The sequence below is a fragment of the Polychytrium aggregatum genome, assembly GCF_025602895.1.
Source record: "Polychytrium aggregatum strain JEL109 chromosome Unknown BJ171scaffold_2, whole genome shotgun sequence".
Lineage (NCBI taxonomy): Eukaryota > Fungi > Chytridiomycota > Chytridiomycetes > Polychytriales > Polychytrium > Polychytrium aggregatum.
The window spans coordinates 57,461-78,031 of NW_026516204.1; the positions used below are offsets into that span (position 1 = coordinate 57,461).

General features: G+C 55.4%; 1 protein-coding gene across 1 annotated transcript; it reads left to right on the forward strand.

Annotated features, from left to right (window-relative positions):
* Positions 1 to 298: 298 nt before the first annotated feature.
* BJ171DRAFT_576762 (uncharacterized protein) lies at positions 299 to 20,316 on the forward strand (the record flags this gene model as incomplete). Its single annotated transcript, XM_053113773.1, has 66 exons — positions 299 to 446; positions 585 to 751; positions 917 to 1,059; positions 1,206 to 1,252; positions 1,326 to 1,532; positions 1,668 to 1,912; positions 1,995 to 2,057; positions 2,185 to 2,372; positions 2,519 to 2,631; positions 2,870 to 3,010; positions 3,110 to 3,684; positions 3,884 to 4,318; positions 4,478 to 4,664; positions 4,788 to 4,939; positions 5,083 to 5,286; positions 5,441 to 5,509; positions 5,593 to 5,815; positions 5,958 to 6,185; positions 6,333 to 7,234; positions 7,349 to 7,396; positions 7,512 to 7,670; positions 7,790 to 8,065; positions 8,174 to 8,448; positions 8,655 to 8,886; positions 9,112 to 9,222; positions 9,450 to 9,530; positions 9,693 to 9,755; positions 9,834 to 9,867; positions 9,964 to 10,081; positions 10,161 to 10,185; positions 10,397 to 10,557; positions 10,706 to 10,778; positions 10,924 to 11,016; positions 11,117 to 11,497; positions 11,596 to 12,200; positions 12,283 to 12,502; positions 12,628 to 12,767; positions 12,922 to 13,225; positions 13,400 to 13,476; positions 13,685 to 13,719; positions 13,866 to 14,012; positions 14,107 to 14,234; positions 14,353 to 14,590; positions 14,743 to 14,821; positions 14,965 to 14,993; positions 15,066 to 15,214; positions 15,302 to 15,399; positions 15,483 to 15,582; positions 15,656 to 15,934; positions 16,022 to 16,261; positions 16,347 to 16,439; positions 16,508 to 16,663; positions 16,792 to 16,893; positions 16,986 to 17,204; positions 17,485 to 17,527; positions 17,618 to 17,784; positions 17,869 to 18,036; positions 18,148 to 18,264; positions 18,463 to 18,628; positions 18,760 to 18,954; positions 19,063 to 19,108; positions 19,206 to 19,244; positions 19,390 to 19,517; positions 19,610 to 19,720; positions 19,899 to 20,024; positions 20,108 to 20,316. The coding sequence occupies 66 exons, from the start codon at positions 299 to 301 to the stop codon at positions 20,314 to 20,316; spliced, it is 11,520 nt and encodes a 3,839-aa protein (XP_052971260.1).
* Positions 20,317 to 20,571: the final 255 nt, after the last annotated feature.

The following is a 20,571-nucleotide window of genomic DNA, read 5'->3' on the forward strand; positions in this document are numbered from 1 at the left end:
ACCGATATAGTGGCGAGCAGGATGTGATGAAAATGACAGTAATGACAGTAACGATAGAAACGATAGCAATGACAGCAATGACAGCAATGACAGCAACGACAGCAGCGACAGCAGTGACAGCAGTGACAGCAATAGCAACCATATAACCGCAGCGAGACCCTGGACTCCAAAGCACCCCCAAGCACGCCCACAGCACCATGTCTTCTGGCGCCGCCCCGCATGGCCCAGGGCCGTCCTTCGGCTCCATCGCCTCGCGCTCATCTGCGACATCCTGCTCGGAGCTGCCCCGTCTGCACCGATGCCGTCTTCTGCCTTTGAGAACCTGCTCGCTCTGCTCGACGCCCTCCGCGATGCCACTCTCTCGGCCGACGCCAACATCGATCCCAAGGCCGTCGCCACCGACATCGCCGTCGTCGTCAACAACGACCTGCATCCCGATGAGAGGGGTACCGCCGACTCGCATCCATTCATCCATCCATCCGCGCCAGACCACGATCTATGCTATGCTTGTTTGCTATGTCAGTTTGAATGCTTGTCTGTGGACCAGTGATCCGCCGCTTAACTCTGTACTGCTGGGCTCACAGACCTGGCTCACTCGGTCCTGTTCGATCCCGAGCGCGGCCTCCTGCGGTTCCTCCAGAAGACAAGAGGCCAGAAGATCTTTGATCCTGCGAAAATCCTGCTCTTGGAGTTCACGGCCGAGACCCTCGCCAAGCCCTGGAGCCTGAGTGCCTATCTGGCCGACATCAAGGTAAGCCCGAGTCGCATGTCGGGCGATTCGAGAGCCCCAGTGCGGCTTGGCTGCTTCCCAGAGTGAGCCATAGTCCTCTTCGGCCGCTGTTATCCTCACATCCTATCTCGATCGCAATAATCCCGTGATGTTGCCTCTCTTGTGCTTGTGCTGTGTTCGTTCAAGAGCGGCTGCCTCGCCGTACTCGTCTCGCCGCAAGAGTCGACCAAAGTAAAGCAGGCGGCGTTTGGCCCCTTGCTTGCTATCTTGACATCGAAGCATCTCTCGATCGATGGAGCCGATTTCGATGTCGCAGGGCTGTACGAGAGGTGGGTGTGTTCGCTGCTGCTGTGGACTGTCAGTCAGACTGTTTGTCGGATGTCTGTCGACTTGTGTAGCGGGTTGCCCATGGGATCGTCTGCTGGAATGCATCCCAGGCTCTGGACTGATCGTCACTGGGCCTCGCTGCATCCAGGCTCTGGCGAGAGTACGTCACTCTCAACAAGAAACTCTCGGCGTCAGGTATGCTTCCAATCCCAGCAACATGTCCCTTGCCCACAGCGAGCCGATGCTCACGCTGTCCGTCCTCCTGCAGTTCGGGCTGGTCTCTTCCAGGTGCTGGCTTGCATCGTCAAGCAACACAGTCAGCGACTCGACCAGAGGAATGTCTTGGCCTTCTATCGTTCGTTGGTCCAGACGACCGAGCGACAGCTCTTCGATGTGCACACCATTCCTGAAATGCCTCTCGTTGTCGGCTCCCTGCGTGCCCTCGACTCGATCCTCCACATCCGCCCCGTCCCCGGTATGTCGTTTCGCAAACAAACCCGCTGCCAGAGCCGTCCTGTGTATCGCTCCCACTCTATCCCGCAAGATGTATAGTGCTGGTGCCGTTCGCTCAAATGCAAGGGGGCTCTAAACAAAGTGCTGTCTGCCGCAGATCCGAATTACGTTGATGTCGTATACCGAGTAGTCCGACACGTCGTCGCCCCCATCGACGATCTCAACCGCTACGATATTCCCAAGGCCGGCCTCGAGATTCTCGTCAATCATGGCGACCTGTTTGCAGAGCGTCTCTTCAGCGACTATCCCAGTATCTACGCGAATCTGAAGCATCTGAGCATCCACAAGAACCGAGATGTATCTCGTCTCGCATTCCGTGCTCTCGACAAGTTCATCGAGCAGGTTTGTTGGGGGGGGGAGTCAGTCTTGTCGTCGAAACACATGCCGCATCTGCCGACACTGACGACCCTATTCTGCACACCAGATCGCAACGGTCTTGAGCATTCGCTCGGCTTCGAAGGATCCCACTGCCGAAGAATGCTTCTGGGTGAGTCGATGGTCTTGCTGGCATGTCTGGCGCAGTGGAAGCGGCTAGAGCTTGCTGTCGATCAGATAGGCCATTAGTCCCCCAATCTCTGGCTCGGCAAACCCTCTGACTGTCGCCGAACTGCAAGTTCTTTATTACCGAATTCACTGGTGTTTTGAGACGCGACCAAGTCGACTCTGACTCGGTCAAGCAGATATCCCTTGCTATCCGCGGATTCGGCATCTTCGCAGGCCCATCTCGCAACTTCCTGACCGAGGAGGACTGGCACGAGATTCCGGATCTGCTGATGCGAAAGAGCTCTCTGCTGTTCTGCGAGTATGTCCAACCTGCTGCGTCGACTCTGACCGAGAGTGCTCTGATCGGCACCAAGGAATCTCTGGTTGGAATTGGAGCCGCACTCGTGTTATCGTCCACTCGGGATCTCGAGTCTAACACGTTCCCGTCATCATGTCACATCCCAGGGCCAATACGTCTCTCAATGATACGCTGTTTCACTTGTCATCGCTTGTCCAAGCCTTTGCATCGATCGCAAAGCATAGCGACTCCATCAGCGAGGAACTGTCGTTCAAGTTGGGTATGTGGCAGCGCGTCCCCTCTCAGCAGGCCAGCTCATGACGAAGCCGCTAGTCAGCCTCACCTGGCAGCTGGCGGATGATTTCGATTGTTCGCATTCGGGCTCTGGTCAACATCTTCATTCGTTTCGATATCGGAAGCGCGGTATTGCAGAGGCACTTCGTCGCACCCGCTTGCCATCTTGCAGTTCTCGTCTCCAGCTCGTTACCTCCCCCACTCACGCTCTCTCGAACGACCAGATGGGATCTCGAATCTGCTCTTCCTTCACTTTCCCAAGCTCTCGAATGCTCTCAAGTTCGAGAACATGAAGAGCTTCATCGAGCTCACTCGTGTTCTCTGCACGAAGCACGCTCGCGTCAAATCGTTCTGGTCGACTGCATGTTAGTATATCCAGCTTGTGCTTGCCACGCACGCTCCCTGCTTCAGGCGAGAGACTCACAGGCTGGCGATTGCCCCCTCCCCTGCTTCCCCATGACCAGGCTACAAGGCCCTGGTCTACACCAGCACCGATGTCATGGTCGAGGAACCTGCTGGTATCGAGCAGGGCACGGACGGGCCCGTGCATGCGTATCAAGAGTACATGTACTTTTGGAAATGCCTGTTCAACCCTGCGTTTCACAGCACCGTTCCTGACGAGGAGAGCGACGCCTTTCTGGATCAAATCTACGACGAAATCATGTGGACTATCCTTCGACTCTTGCGTGGTCTCAATCTCGAGGCCTTTGAGCGCATTCCGGACGACGAAACCGGCACTCCGATTTCCATGCGGGTCAAGGATTTGCCTGGACTCACAGGCTCCTCCAGTGACCTGACGCACCTGCAACCAAGCCGTCCAAAAGACTTTTCCATCTTTGTCAACCTGGTGGAATTTGCGCGCCTGTTTATTGCCGATGTGGCCACGGAGCGCTTTCACAGGTGGGTGGATGTCTTTGGCGAGCAGCTCATGGCGCTCTCGGTCCAACACCCGCTCGTTAGTGGCTTCTACAAGCTCCTTGCAAGCTGCCTCCGGCATATCAAGCAGATGGGACCTCTCCAGCCCCAACACGCATCAACGGTGGGTCTGATCCGGAATGTGCCCACGCACAGGCTACTCGTGCGAATCATGAATTCCTATACATACAAACATACATATATATATCTATATGCGCATCTCACGCTGGCTGTCTTTGAGATCACCGCCGAGAGAGCACACAGGCCTTGCATGTGGGAGTGACTAACTGTGTCCATTCATGCCGTCGAAAACGATGCTTCAGGATGGCCATCGGGCACACTTTTCCCGGTACCTGTCCGAAGTCCCCCATCGATGCCTCCAGTACAAGGACGATCTCCTGGTGTCCTGTCTTGAACTACTGCTCTATGCTCCGTGGGGTTTGGTTGATGCCAAGAGTCTGTGCCAGCCGCTCCGAGTGGCTCTGAAGCTCGGCCTGACCTACAGTTCCATGGCTCTGGCCGCTATCGAATGTCTTGAAATGTGGTCCGCCAAGCTCGAGCCCGAGAACCGCGAGCATTGCTTCCGTTTGGTTCTCCCTGGACTGCTGGACTACTTGCGCCTCGACGCGGGCGAGTCACTTGTTGATCTGTCCCAGTCCAATGACTCTGGTCCAAAGAACGCAGCAGAGATTGATTTGTTGATGCCTGGGTCGAGGAAAGCTGGAGGCACGACTGCATCAAGCGGTAAACTTGCCAAGGTATGGGAGGCTTTCATTTGACAACAGCCACGCGCTTCGAACATTGTCTTTCTGGTTTGATCGGCTCGGTTTCATCGGCTTCCGTCGGGCGGACTGAGCTCTCATGGGTCGTTCTGTGCACACTCTGAACAACGGTCGTATCGTGCCGGAATCGAGCAGGGCACCATCAGCACGCATTCCCAGGCACTTCGACGGCGCATCTTGACCCTCCTGGGCAGCCTCGGCGAACACAGCGTGCTTGCGCTGTCCGAGAGCGTGGACCCAGAATCACTGAATCCGTGGGACTCGGAGAGCAGGATTCGGCTCCGATTCCCGTTTGAGGATGTGAATGTGGATGTGCATCTCGGTAAGTGCCACTCGATGATTGAGCATTCGCCGACCCATCGATTCGTTGCTGACCAGCAGTGCCTTTCTCGACTATGGCGGGTGTCGCTGTTTCACACAAACAATCCGAAAATCACTTTTGCAGATGACCTGCTGCCCCGCATCGCCGAACTCGCTGAAAAGTCCCCCGATCGCAAAACCAAAGTTGCTGCCTGTGAGCTCCTCCACGTCATTGTCATCTGGATGGTCGGCAAGACTGCGACGGCGCCTCACGACAACGGAACGGAGCCATCCAAGGTATGCTCCCTCGCCTCCTGGGCTGGCATCGCCTCCTTCACCGACCCAGAAGCGCGAAATTGGTGTGTGGCGTTCACTTTGATGACAGAGCAGTATCGAGACCAACTTGTTCTAACCATGTCGGGGCGCATGACTACATCCAGTCGCCGTTTTACCAGATTCAAGTCAAGATCTTCCCGATCCTCCTCCGCCTCGCAACCGACATTGACCACTTGGTTCGAAGCATGTTCCACGCTCTTGTCCACCAGCTCATTCACTGGCTCGCCCGCGGGCAGATGCGCGAAAACACCGAGGCCATGGCAATGCTGCAAACCTGCCTGGACGCCACTCTTTCGGATGATGGGGCGGTAAGACGGAGACCAACTGGACAGCTTGACTGACGCTATGGCATGCTTGACAGTCTGATGTCCAAGGAGCTCGCCAGGCGTTTGAATAGCTCATCGTGTGCCACTGATGCCTGACTGCCATTTCTGCTCCCAACGATATCCACCGACCGATAAGCTCCGCGACATGGGCGCGGATTGCACCCTTGAGTTCTTTGAGTGTTCGCTCAAAACCAGCGGAAACAAGGTTTGGCTTTGCGTGCCCATTTTACCAGCTGCAGCCCGCCTGCACCCCCTCTTACATCCGCTACCCATGGCCCGGACTTCCAGGTCGACCGCAATACCGACAGCGGTGTCCAATCGCTGTTCACGAGGCTCTACGAGTACTGCAAACACTCTAACGTCAACAAGAGGCGCGGCGCATCGCTCATCTTCAATCGGATCTATCGGGCCTTCCGTGCAAGCAACAGCTTGGTGGAGCAGTTCACCTTTGAGCTTCTCTACCACTACCTCTGTAATCTTCGGTTGTCTGCTGCCGAGACAGAAAGCATTGGTGAGTCATGATTCACCGGCTTGCAACTTCTTTCACTGCGGACCGTTGAGACTCAAAACCTCGCGCTCATGGCTCTTCCTTGACTTGGTGTTCATGACACGTTGGGTGAATAACCACTGCGTGCATCCGAAACTCACTCAAGGCACTTGGGAGCAAGCCGGGATGGCCATAGATCATCTCAAGAAGATCCTGATCAAGAAGCATGCAGTGTTCATGGTCCGCAGCAAAGTGCGTCGCCCGTTCCCTGGTTTGGAGAGCGACGATCTTCCCTCCTTGATCAACTGGCTCTTCCGCGAGACACGACATACAGAGTCGGTCTATGCCCAAAGATGTCTGGAACTTGTGCTGGATCTCGTTCCTGTGTTCTCGGGTATGTCTCTCGTCTCTGGCGCACGATTGGAACATTCGACACTCAATATGATCTCCCAATGTCGCGATATGTGCATCCAACCAGCCCATTCAACTAATTTGTCCAGCCAATTTATCCAACTAATGTATAACCACTTTCTGCCTTTAGATGCACGCAGGTGGTTCGCCGGCCTGGTCAAGAAGCACCCCAGGCTTCTCGTCGATATATATGAAAAGTCGCTCGCAGTCCCGCCGGCTCGGCTACCGTGGTGCTCGATCGCGTCCGAGCACCAAAATGGATATCTGATTGCGGCCCTGAATGCCTACACCTCACTTATCAAAACCGGAATGCTCGCTCCTCAAAACCTCATCGGTCAGGGCTACAGAGAACTTGTGGCTGCCTCCCAAGACTTCATGCTGCGATTCCAGACGGCAGACTTTGCGCCTGGAGAGGCTTTGAGCTCGGTTTCGCGAAACCGCGCCCGAGTCCTCAAGACTGAGACAGCGGCCAGGATCATCGCGCTGTCTGCTGCGATCCTGGAAAGGCTCGACGATGATCACGATCATAGCGAGCTTGCTCTGCTGTTGTTTGGCGACAGCTTCTTGTACATGCTCGCTCGCCTCGTTTTTGAATGGACAGGCGACCTGCTGTTTGCCGACGCTGAAGGCAAGCAGTCCTTCGAAGCGACCCTTGCCAGTCTCCTCAGAGCAATGCTCGTTCGTGCGCCTGTCAAGCAAAAGGCTCTCTTTGTCGATCATGTCACTGCCATTGGCCGCATCCCCAAGCTCGTCAGCGAAGCGGACGCAACTCTCGAGAGCGAGTCGTCCGAACTACACACGACCCTCCAAAGCGTTCAGGGATGGAAGACTCTGTGGTGCTGCGGCTGGCAGAACGAGATCATGGAGAAACACAAGATTTCCTCGCAGGCACTGTTCGACAATATCTGGAGCATCGTCAACAAACGCACTCACCAGAGTCTCAGTATTTCGCAGCGCCAGCTCCTCGAAGAACTGGTGGATTGGATGACCAAGAGCCTGGACGCTCGCACGGTGCTGTTTGAGAACGTTTTGGTGAGTCCCAGTCGCTTGCTGTCGGCATTATGGTGAGCAATTCACCCAGTGCGGGATGGACTTGGGCGCCTGGCTCACCTGTGGTTATTTGGATCGTGTGTACCTGCCGTTCAGGAGCCATCGCAAGACAAGCGTGATCTTTGCCAACAGTTCCCGAGACAGGTAAACTCGAGCGGCCGCTGCAACATGGCTCAGTCCGGTTGTATGAGGCTCTCCAGTCCAACGGCATCCGACACCGATGAAATTGGCTTAACTTGTGTGCCTCTACCGCCGTCAGATCCATATGGCAATGGCAACCCACTTTGACGAGTTTGTGCTGGCATCTCGCCGATCCTCGGCGGTTGATCGAGTCTTGGCGATACTGCAAGACCTCGGGACCTATCTTATCAACCATTGCACCCATATGGAGTCCGAGATCGCCGACTGGTTTGCTGAGGTATTTTCTAGCTACAGGGCAAGCACATGAACCAGGCCCCAGGCAGACCTGCACGGAATGGCTCTGCGTCTGGGAACCTCCACATGCAACGCCGTCTCATTGCCAACCGCATCCCGCAGGTGTCCCAGCGAAAGGACTACTTGGATTCAATCGCCGACAAAGTCGCCTCCTTCCGGCCCGATCTTGTCCACACCTTGGTGTACACTTGGAAGCGCTTCTTGTTTCTGTCGCACAAGCAAGCACACCGTATCGATGTCGAGGCCGTCCACTCCGTGCTGTTCGCCGGTATCGCTGTGGGCCTCCAGTCCAGCGTTCCACTCTCGATCAAAGTCGAGGCCTTTGAGGCACTGCCGTCATTTCTTCGGCCGTCACCGAACCAATCGGCCTATCTATCGGTGGGTACCCGATTCTGATGCGTTAGGGCGTGGGCTCCTTGCGGGATATGAGCTGGCGAGGCATTTGTTGCTTGAACGACTAAAATTGGCACTCTCGGACATTCACAGACGATCGAAAAGCTCCTGCACCAAACGGTTATGAGTCAGCTCCCGGTCAACGCCTCCGAGCTGGCGGAGGGGTCGGCTGGCCGTGAGGAATACGACAACGCTGCCCTGAATCTGCTCTCCGTGTTTGAGTCGTCCGGCGCCCTGTGCGTATTTAACCCCCTCAGCTTCCACATTTGTCGGCAGACGCAGTACCACCTTGCCGACAGCGTCAAACAGGCGGTCTCCAAGGCAGCTCACCTCGTCCCGTGCATGCAGTTCGCTGACATGTGCTTCAGGTGAGTCTTGCCAGCCGCTTCCCAGTGTTCGCCACAGGCCACTTGGCCCCGCACCGCCCAACTTTAAGCACTGCCATGACGCGCATCCCTTGATTCGGAGCTCGGTTGGGGCTCGGCATAGTCCCGCAGAGCGCACGATCATGACTGAGCACTGATATTCCATCGCCCACATCGTTTGCATCGTTGTCTTGAACGCGGATCGCCAGCTACTGCTTCGACGGCGACATTCCCTCGGCCAATCGGCGCACTATGGTCACTCTCATCCTTGTTCCGTTCCTGACCGCGATCAAATCGGAGGACTTGTCCCAGGTCTTCCAAAAGTACATTAGAGTGATATCCCGGAGCTTCAACAAATCGCTTCCCTCGCGCCTGACGGACATCAAGCCTTACCTGATTGAAAAATCCTCGGCCTTCGACTTAATGACCATATCCTTTTGCGTCCGATTACTGTCCCATGCTTCCCTGGAGAGATCGGTGCATTGGCGCCCCTGTCATTATCTTTAACTCTGTCTTTCACCCCATCACGTCTGCTATCGCCGGCTACCGTTCGAAGAGCTCCATACTTGCGACGGAGCGATCGTCCGCTCCTCCTGCGATCCAGAGAGCCTCTCGGCCCAAGTGCTAACCAAGGCGTTGATGGTGGCAGCTTACAATGCGCGCAAGGATCTCTTTCCTCCCGAAGTCTTCCAAGAGAGCCTTCACGGACTGTTTGTGGAGTTTCAGCAGTGTGCATACAATGCTCTGGCCGCATCAACGATCAAAACTCAAAAGAAGGTACCTGCCAAAACCGTAACTGCGATCGCCGAGAGCTTTGTCCTGGCATTTCGGTCGTGGGACCAGCTGCGAGCCTCAGTGCTGTCGTGACTGGGACAGAGTGATGCAGTCCTTGATCCACTCATGGCTGCACTTCAAGCCGGCATACTGCCTGCCTTTGTGCCGAGCTACGCGACTCTGCGCTGATATTTGATCTAAATGGGTGCCACTCACCAACCGCAACCCAGAAATCGTACTACGAGCTCTTTTTGTTCACCGACGACCACGCCAAGGGCGAGTTTGTCTGGAAGAACATTGTCGATACGAAGGTACGAGCCTATCGCTCCGCCTACCTCGTCCGTACTGTGCAGCTGTGCTGACGCTGGAGAGAACAGACCCCGTTATTCTTTCCCCATGCACTCCACAAACCCATGGAGCGGCAGCGACTACGAGAGTTCAAGGATCGCTCTCACGAACTGGTGACTCGGAAGACTGCGATCAAGGACATTGCCTATCTCTCGTCTCAGTTTCTGATGGACAGCAGCCTGGCGATGGTACGTGTGCGTGTGTAACTCGCTCTCTGCGTCTCACAATATCCAGATCACCAACAGTCCTGTCCATATTGAACCTAGTCGTTCGGCATGTTTATCGATCCAAATGTACCAGGTGTGGTCTTGTTCGACTCGGTGCAGGAAGCCATGTCGGAGCCTTCGATTCGCCGAGCTCGGTTGCGTGACTCACCACGGACTTTGATGCTCGTAGATGTCGGCGATGACATAGCACCCGCGCTGCACAACGACCCTACGGCAGCGCTGGCCAGGACCCAGGCTCCTATCGAGCTGTCGGCAGCGACCACTCCATCAAACGTCCACGCGCGAATGTAAGGAATGCCCTATCCGAATGCGCTTTCACGCGGGCACCTCATCGGCTGATCCTAACGCCAGCATATCACAACCCAGAAGCGACAGCTCTATCATTGAGATGGTAAATGATTATGCACGCTCTTCGGTGCGAGACGAGAACTCCCTCTGTGATATCCGAGGCCTCTCGATCGCAATCGCAGAGGACAGATCCACGGCAATCGCATCGCAAGGCGGCTTGGACCGGCAGGCCCGTCTGGACTCGACCTCTCGCACGTCTGGAGGCTTCACTCAAGCATTACCTGTGTCCCTGCGCTCTCGTTGCTTCACTTCAGGACGATCTCAACAAGCACCCGTGCATGCCTACGATGATGGCCGTACTCCAGAAACTTCACGAGGAAATCACCCCTCCGCCGCCCCCGTCGACAGAGCGCACTCTGAACGCGCCGTTGCCCAAATGGATGCAGAAGCTGCTCGAGAAGATACAGCCAGGCAAGTACTAACGAACACACCTCACGTTTTTCATGCTAGCTGCTGCGGACCTGACGCTAAGCCCCCACTGCAGAGAACCACATCAATGTCCGCCTGTTCATTGCAAAGCTCGTGGTCAACATGCCCGACGTATTCGCGCCGTACTGCCACAGCTGGTGGGGTCCTCTCGTTCAAGTCATTTTGTCCAGCAAAGAGTATGGAGAAGGCATCACATATTTTGTTCAGGTATGTTTGCATCCTGAGCAGAGCCGACTGGGCGCCAGTGGCGATGGTCACCACCCCGGGAAATCCATGTGTGCCTGCCAGATCAGTGGCTTGTGCACCGCTGACCCGATATACCAAATACTCGCCGCAATGACCCCACCCTCAGGATCTGCTGATACAACTGATCACTTGGATCGACGACAATGGCTTGACTCCTGAAGACAATGCACCCAACAGAAAGCTCGTGTCGCTGCTCCTGGTCAGTGGATGCGTTGCAGTCAGATCTGAATCTGGTTCGTTGTGTGTTGCACAGAGGTATGCAGCGGCTGGCCAACTCCTTCCAACTGCATGGTTCACAGGCACATCTGACAGCCCAAGCCGCCCACAAGTCCAAGCATGTTATCAATGGCAACCTGAAGCTCATGCGGCCGTTCGTCGAGAAATGGGGTAGCCTTCTGACTGCGCCCTCGGCCGAGATGAGGCAATTGATCACCAGCGACCAAAACAGCTCAGCCATGTGCGGGCTCTACATCCTGTCGATGCTGCTTTCGAATCGACGCGAGGCGGCGTGCTCCCGCGAAGAAACAACGCTTTTGCTGCGTGCCATCACGAGCCACTTCACCGCACGGAGCCAGGAGCTGCTGCTGGTGGCATCGCATGTGGCTGGCCAGTTCCTGGGCTTCTACAAGCAACACGATCCGACGTTGTTTGAAGAGTCGCGAAAATGGATATGCAAACAGGTAAAGTCGACGCCACGCTTGTTCTCACACTTGCTCACCAGGACGGTGTGAAGCTTGAGGCTCGTGGACGCTAACTCTGTATCTCTCTGCACTTCAAGATCGACGAAACCGGAACCAGCGAGACAGATCGATGGGTATCCATCATCGCATCGATAGCCAAAAACAGCCCTGAGATCGTGGGACATTACTACCGCGAGCTGTTGTTCAACTTGCCCAAGCTACAGGGGCGAGCGAAAGCCCACTGCCTCGAAGCCCTGGGCGCTGCAGCAGCCGATATCCCCCTGTTGTTCCAAGAACTGCAGGGCAAGAATCTCCTGGCCTTGATGACATACCGCGACGACGAGTGCCAGAAACTGACGCTGATGATCTTGTGGAAGCTAGCCTCAAATCTAGCCGACGATGACATTCTGTTCTTCTTGGAACCAGCCCTCCAGCTCTTCCAACGTCATCCAAACGAACCGACAAGACATGCATTCTACTATCTTGTGGTGGATCTGCACCGTGCCTTCTCGAGCGACGGTCCGCATGGCCCTAGACACAGTCAGAGCGGCAAAGGCGGGCAAATCTATGAGTTGCTTAAGAAGGCCATGCTGCAGGGGCTGGGCGACGACGACGAATCAGTTCGTACCGGACTGATCGAGTACATACACAGGGATCTGATGGGGTCGTCCACAGTCTTCAAGCATCTCGAGACGCTGTTCAGGTAGGGCAAGTCCGGCTTGCCCCGGGCCTGACATTGCATGCCACTCCTTGATGCCATGACTCTGACCCCGATTTACCGATAGCTCTCTCTATTTCACCGAGGCCGAGGATTCCTATCTGCACTATGCCGCCTATCTGCTTCTGGAAAAGACCAAAGCCTCTCCGCAGATCACCGAAGTGCTGTTTCCCGATGGATTTCCGAGCGCAACGTTCCGAGAACTTGCGCTGGATACCTCATGGACCAACAGCGCGACCATGAGGCCGCTGTTTACGACGCCCAGGACCCAAATCTCAACACAGCACGTAAGGCATCAGACAGACAGACAGACAAACAGACAGACAGACGGGCAGACGGACATGTCAACGGCGCTCTCGATACGACGTGCGAACGGCCTGATAGCTGAAAGAATTTCCCCATGCTGACCCAGGTCGTCGGAGGATCGTCCATGGACCGAACGGACACACAGCCGACTCTGGGATTTTCGCTCACGGCGGACGCCGCGGAGCTGCGAACGCACCTTGTCACCCCGCCAATCATCGACGACAAGACGCAGTGGGCCATTCAAAGGTAAGTGGCCGCTTAGGCCTCTGCCAATGCTTCGAACAAATCCCATGCGGGCTGCACGAATTGTAGCTGTCTCGTCCCTCCCTGTTCTCTCCAACCTCCGATTGATCGTTTCCTGCAAGTCGCTGACCCCGTTGGCCGGAATCCACCACCATAGCCCAAGTCGTCTCGGCGAGCTTCGAAAGAGAAACTATGTCCACGATGAACAACAAACCGTCACGTACTTTTCGAAGCAGGCAGAGCGCTTGCGCAAATCTCGCTGGCGCGCCAAAGCCTATCAGCGGGATCGCATCCTTAAATCCGTGGCGCTTGCACGCAAATACCGCATCGGAGATCTGCCGGATATCCAAATCACCTTCCTCGACATTATTCGTCCGCTGCAGAACCTCGTTCAGCGCGATGCAGAGATCAGCCAGATGCTCTTTGCCAACCTAGTGACGGCTCTCACCAAGCTCTGCCCAGTAAGTGCCGGCGTCTGCGGACTCGGATTCAGTACCCAGTGCCTGCCAATCAGGGCTGCAGTATTCTGCTTGTCTTTTGGAACGCCTCTCTCCAAGGGGATGGCGGGGCATTTGTCGATTGGATCACGCACACAGACAGCATGACGCTTCTGACTGATCTCTTCTGCTATCTAGCCTGAGGAGCGACTCGAGGAAGAACTTGGCGCACACCTGAACCGCATGATCCGGTCCTCCACGCTGTTCTCCCACTCGTTCGTGAGGGCGATGCTTCTCATTGCCCTCCGTTGTCACTTGAAGATCGATGAAAGCGCCGTGCGTGAGGTTGCCACCAACAGCTTCAATCACGAGCTTGGAATAATGGTGCTGTGAGTATTTGCTGATGATCTTGCCCCCACTCGATTTTGATGTGGTGCTGTGCTAACCATGTGCCGACCATGTGCCGACCATGTGCTTTGACAGAGAAAACCAAATTTCCAATGTTGCCGCAGCCCCAGGTAGGCTATGGGTGTCTCGCTCGATGATGTTTCAAATATAGCATTCTGCGCCTTGCCAGAGCAATCCGTTGCTCGCGATCGATACGTACTCCTCTGGAATACACCAAGGCACCTAATGTCCAACGCAATCACCGTGATCGATATAGCTCCGAAGCGGCAGAAGCGCCATGCCGATGCGCCACGACCGTTTTCGCAATGGAAACAGGTCGCCAGACTCTTCCGAAACCTGGGCTCAGTCGAGATCTACCAAGGCATACATGAAGAGTATCTGTGCTCGCACCCCGCAATCAAAGGTACGTGTAGCTTGCGGCTGCAGATGTCGGGTGCTCGGGACTTTAACTTGACTGCTGCGCGAGGCTCACACTCAATGTACACACGATCCTCAAGCCGCGATCTCGGCAGAGACCCTTGGGGACTTCACCCACGCGCTGCGGCTCTATCAAGAGATCACGGACCAACTTGGATCAGAAGATAGTTCCAAGCTGCCCGAGGATGAGTACAGCTATATGGCAAGTGTATTCAGATGCAGCTATTGGCGAATGGAGTACTGAACAGTCGGCACTGGAGGCAGTCTGACAGCCGTGGCTCGCTGGCACTGTTTTGGCTAACGGCAAAACCTCTGAACCTTGGCAGTGCGACATCCTCTCGCAGGGCCAAGTCGAATGCATGGCAAAGCTCGGCTCTTGGGATCATTTGGCCGCCACGGTCGAGAGAGATCTCCGAGAATACTGCGGCTCCTTCAACACACATGTGCTCTGGGATGATCCGATCCGCGAGCCATACCTGCGTCTCTTCATACGAACGTTTATCCGCCTCAAGACTGGGTACAGATCCTCGAGCTTGGATACTGGCCAGAATGCAGATGTTGAGAGTAAGATGCCATTGTCGCGCTCCACGATGATACGCCGCTGTGCGCGAATGAAGCTGAGCCGATCGAACATAATCCACACCGATGTCTCGGTGTTGATGCCCCCGGTGAGATCTGCGCTCGTGACACTCATACGGTCCATTTCAATGACTCAGTGTTTGTCGAATGGAGCAACGATCATCCCAATCCGCTCGTCGGGTTCTTGGAACGCGAGATAGCGGATCCAGCAAACCAGTAAGATCCTGCGTGTCCAAATTCGGGCACTTGTGCATTTCCACGATGAATCTGCTGGGCTCTCCTTAGTTGATCTTGATCCTGCACAGCGAAGCTATGCACATTCGAAGAAACTCACCGTCTCTACCGATCTGTGCCCCCAGACTGTATCTCGAAAAGTTCTTCTCGACCGGTAAGCCTGCGCATTAGCTTCATGTATATAGCTGCTCGGCACCACAATCTAAACGCTAACCTTCGTCAACAGAGCTGGCTGTAAATGCCCTGAACAGCAACAACCCGGCTGCAGCCCGGTACTTTGTTGCTTCGGCGTATGACCAATGGCTGAAGGACTTTTCGCATATTGGAGGCCACGCCCAGACCATCAAACGCCAGCTCATGAACCGTCTGCAGGTGGTGAGTATCGATTGCGGTCATCGCAGAGAGCCGTTTGGGTGCTGTTGTAGTGCGCCGAATTCTGATAGGTGATGTACCGCCCTTCAGATCGAGGAGATTCAGGAGGGTCTGGATCTGGTTCTCAACATCCCGCAAGCCCAGCCCATAGAGGCGCTTGAGAACCTGCTCCTTCAGTGGCAGAATCGGTAAGCCGCATGTGCCTGCTGGTGGACATGCGATACCCCGCGCACCATTGAGCTGACTTTCGATCGTTGGTCTCAACAAACAGCTATCCGTCAAGAATTACAGCTCCGCTGGATACCTGGGATGATCTGGCGACTTATCGCCAGCACATTATGCAGTGGATGACGACGAGCGTCAAGGGACAGGTGGGTTATCCGCGCTCACTACAGGCGATTGCGTGCACATAGGCATTGTACTCACCAACAAAATGCCGCCCAGATCGCGGACCCGCAGCAACTCGATGACATACTCAGGAAGCATGAGCGTCAGTTTGCCTTTGAGATGATCACTGTTGCCGCCCGCCGTAAAAACTTTAGCCTGGCCATGTCGTGGCTGGAGCACATACACTCCGGACAGGCAGCGGCGATCGACATCTTCGATGAGGACTACTACTATCAACTGTTCAACACGACACTGCTCGAGATTGAAGCCCGACCCGCCGGACAGGACATGCAACAAACCGCGACCAATCTGCTTCTGAACTTTCTGTTCTACCAGGTATACAGGGCTGCCTGCATGTATCGAGATGGCTTGTGCACAAGCATTCAGAGTCTGTAGATTGATCTCGCGCACACCTGAACACAGGAACACATTGAGCGTCTCGATGGACCCAGCAAGCGCCGGTTTCAGTTGCTGGAGGGCCGCTTCTTTTCTTCGCTCTCCAGCGCCATGACGACTGATGCAGCCTCGGCTGTTGACGCTAAGGCCTTGAAGCGGAAAATCGTCCGTCGGCACTTTGGAACGCTTGCGTCCGTGGACGACTTGACTCCGCTGGCGGTCCAGCGCGCCTTCGATCTCCTTTCGGCGGCGGGAAATGCCACGGACGTAAGTATCATATCAGTCGATACCAGCACGATGACCCAGCAATGTCCTGATCCTTACTGACACACTCGGTCCCGGCTCAACCCAGAACGCCGCCCGAGTCGAGCAAAAGATGCACTTGGCCTCGCATTGCGATGCCGTTCTGCGGTTCCATGAGCTCCAAGCCAATTCCGATGACCAGGTAAGCCACAACACCCGCCCTTCGTCAGAAGCTTGGCCCAAGCTGATCGTGCAACGGCGTTGCTACAGGAGATGGAAACGACCGTCATCGAGCAACACAAATGTGTTCTCGCTGCCAGTATACTGGACTCGATGGCCCTTGGCTCCGAAGAAGCCATATCGCAGTTTCCACGGCTCCTGGAGTTCCTCGGCTCAGCAATGTTTCAAGCAGACTTCAAGAAACGGGTATGTGCGGCGCTATCCAACGCGGCCTCCGTCAAACACCAGATCACAACAACATCCTGCGGCACTAACTCATTTCTACCGATCACAAATGCTCGTTTGGCCTGCGCTTGCTCGGGTCACCATGGCAGATCACGATAGTCCCGTCATGGATGTTCCTTCGTTGGCTTCCGAATCTCACAGCGATCTTTGACAAGCCCGCGGGACACACAATCACGCCGATTTTGATGGAGGTACTGTGCCAGAATTGCATTTCCCATCGGTAGACCGTGGGAGAAGCACGATTGTGGCATTTTTACTGATGGAAGTCCGTTCATGGTATCAGGTTGCGAAGGAGTATCCCGAAGCTCTCCGCTATCCCTTGAACATAAGCAGCGATCAATACGCATTTGACGAGAGCACCAAACTAGGCAGGGTCCAAAAGGCGGCTCATGCGCGTCTGAAGGAGATGATCCGATCAGAACTTGCCGACCAGCTGCTGAGGGAACTCAAGCGGCTGCAGGAGCCCATCCATGTGCTCAAGGAGTGGATGGAGCGGACCGAGGTAACTGTTGACGATGTCGCACTCAACTTGTCCGTGGAGCAGATCGCTTACGATCTTGCTCGATAGGATCTCTTGTCCCGGTCGGCCGGCCAAGCACCGAAAGAACAAATTGCAGCCCTCTTCAAGGACATGAGCGAATACTGCATCCAGGCGTCCACCCGCGGAGGAATGAGCGAATCTGATATCCTTTTCAGACCATCTGGCCGCACCAAGGCCGTTACTGACCCTCACATCAATCAACTTTGGCCATATTGTCCTTAACTATCTGTCTCTACGTCAGCTGTTTGCGCGAGATAATACCGAAAAGATCACACGCCTGTGTGGTAAGTTGGCTGTATGACATTGGTTCGGTCACGAATCGCAGATGCGAGCCTGATGCACTGTTTTCTCAAAAATAACGACCCACACTACAGGCAAGGACGGCTCGAAAATCGCCGAGATGACAGCAGACGACTTTAAAAAGAACGTTGTTCGCTTCAAAGGATTCGAGCAGCGCGATTTGCAAGGCAAGAGCGGCTCGGGGGTGCTCAAAAACTACTCGCGATGGCTGGAGGAGTTCCACTCGAATAACTACGATGAGGTGAGAATCACAATCTGCTCGAGTAGGCATGAGCTGGCAGCCGCTGCCATCCACCGCGATGCTAATTTGAACCAACCTATCCAGACTGTGGAAATTCCCGGGCAGTATCATGGCCGACAACGTCCGAACCCGTCGGAGCACGTTACGATAACAAGCTTTTCATCCAAGCTTCTGCTTTTGGCATCGATCCGCAAGCCCAAGCGCTTGATTATCAATGGAAGCGACGAAAAAGAGTACCCCTGGCTCGTCAAGGTATCTGGCAATGCGTTGCGTCGTGTGACTGTGGCTCGGCTTCCAGTGCGGTCGATTTTTGGAACATAAACAAGCGTGCCGCACGACTCACCTCCATGCCCGGCGCAACAGGCGGGTGAGGATCTGCGTCTCGACCAGCGAATCCAGCAAATCTTTGGAATCATGAACGGCATCCTCAGGAAAAACCAATACTGTCTGAGCCAAAATATGTCGATCCACACGTACAAGGTACAATCGATGCGCCGCCAGCCCGACTGCTCCGTCTTCCATCCTGCTTTGTGCTTCTGATCGTGGATGGGCCCAAAGGCTTGCCTATCGTGCAGCGATAGCCTGATGTCTCACACACTCGATTCATCGCCCACTCTCTTCATTGGAATCGCCGCCTGTGGTGGCCATCAATACTGCTGCATCGCCTCGGCTCTCTAGGTTGTGCCCATGAACACTGGCCTCGGCATCATCGAGTGGGTCAACAACACCAAGCCACTCAGACAATGCATGGCCGACATTCCTGGATTCAACGACGAGCTCAAGAGGGCCAAGGACATATTCTTTGATTCTCTCAAAAAAATGGGCGGCAGCTACGAAATCGCCGGTGCGAATCGCTCTGGAACAGAGATCCGATGGTGTCAATGCCACCGGCTTGCATGGCTTGGCTGCGGCTGCTCAATATTGGCCCGTTATCGCAGCATGGCATCTCACCAACCGCTCTCTCTGCACACGCAGCCTACACCACGGCATATAGACGGGTCAAGGCCGATGGATACACCAGAAACATGCAGCAGCTCTGGGGATGCTTCTCCAAGCCCTACCTCAAGGAGAGCCTTCTGCTCTTGTGCAAGTCGCCCGAGGCCTTTTTTGCGCTGCGCTCGCGCTTCAGCCAGACGCTGGCGGCCTTCAATATTTGCTCGTACTTGCTCGGTACGTCAGTGCAGACGATGCTCACCGATTCGAGTGGCAGTGCACTTTTCTGCGTCTCATGCTGCGTGTACAAGACTAACCGGAACGATTCGACACTTTGATCCACAGGCATCGGGGATCGCCACTTGGAAAACTTTTTGATCAGCCAAAAGAGGTGGGCAGCAACGCTCCTGTGTATCTGTCCTCGTTGTGGCTCTGTGACTCTGCGTGCTTGCAGTCCTCAAGCGCCTAACCCATGGTTGGTCCCACAGCGGCGAGGTGATCGGAATCGACTTTGGCTTGGCATTCGGGTAAGACCCTCAGCACTGGCGGACCAAATGAGATGGATTGCGCTGGCCCGGTGGCCCACGCAACCTGTGGATGTGGATGTGGATGTGGATGATGTTGTCAACTGATTCGATTCGATCCGTCACGGCTGGCTTGGGATTGCGGCAGATCCGGTGCAGAGAACCTGCCGATTCCCGAGATTGTCCCCTTCCGGGTTACCAAGCAGATGGAGCGAATGATGGAGCCCCTCGGTGTCAATGTCCTGCTCAAGATCCCGATGGTTCACGCAATGACCGGTTAGTGGCCCACGCAAGCCCCTGTTCCACTCTCGTTGCTTCGTCCCCATTGTTGTCTGGCGACGTTGACAGGCTATGGGTTCTTTTCGCAGCAGTGCAAGATGAAAAGCGAGCATTGGTGACGGCCCTGGATATCTTTGCCAAGGAGCCCATCGTCGAGTGGCGCAAATACGCCAAGGCTCAAATCGAAAAGCAAAAGCGAAGTATGGCCTGCCCTCGAGCTGCATTCTTCCAGAACTCGGCGACCCCCGAGGACTGGGAACTCGCCAAGACGCAATGCCGATACGAACTTTGGACGGCCTCGCTGTCGAGAGGCCATATCTGTCTGCGGCTGCCATCTAATGCCCTTGTCCCGTCCGTGATACTGCAATCAACCTACAGGAGGAAAATACTCCAGTGCGGAGCCAGATCTATCGTCGGAAGACTCCATCGCGGCAGTGCCGGCCTGGTATCCAAAGCAGAAGATCCAGACGGCCATCCGCAAACTGAACCGCGATCCCCCGCTCGGTAGGCCCAAGTCTCGGCCGCACTGTCCTGCACACGTTTCGAGCGTGTTCGATGCCGGCGAGACTAACTTTGTCCATTGACAGACATTTTGCTTGAAGAGCTGGCCCGCGGCCATCAAGAGAAGGACTGGTTCAAGGCCCTGTGTCAAGGACTGCTGGAAACACAGGAGCAGCCCGCCAGCAGCCGACCAGAGGCCCCCACGGTCGAAGCGCAGGTGTCCAAGCTCCTGTCGATGGCGACCGACCCCAACATTCTCGGCAGGGCTTACTTTGGCTGGACATCGTTCCTTTGATGTGGCTGGCACGGTTTCCGTTGATCCAACTCCACTCATGATCCCACCGAGACGGCTGGATGCGTTGAGGGAGGGGTCGCAAAAGCAGTGTGCCCGTGAGTATCTCGACAAGACAACATGTCCCTGGCTTGGCAGCCAGACCCAGATCCCAGTGCACGACCCTTGTTGCCTCGCTGATCCCACGGGACTCATCGGGGTCCAGCCCCTGGTTCCTGGGAGGCGGTGCAGTTCGTCACCGCGCAAAGCACACGCCAC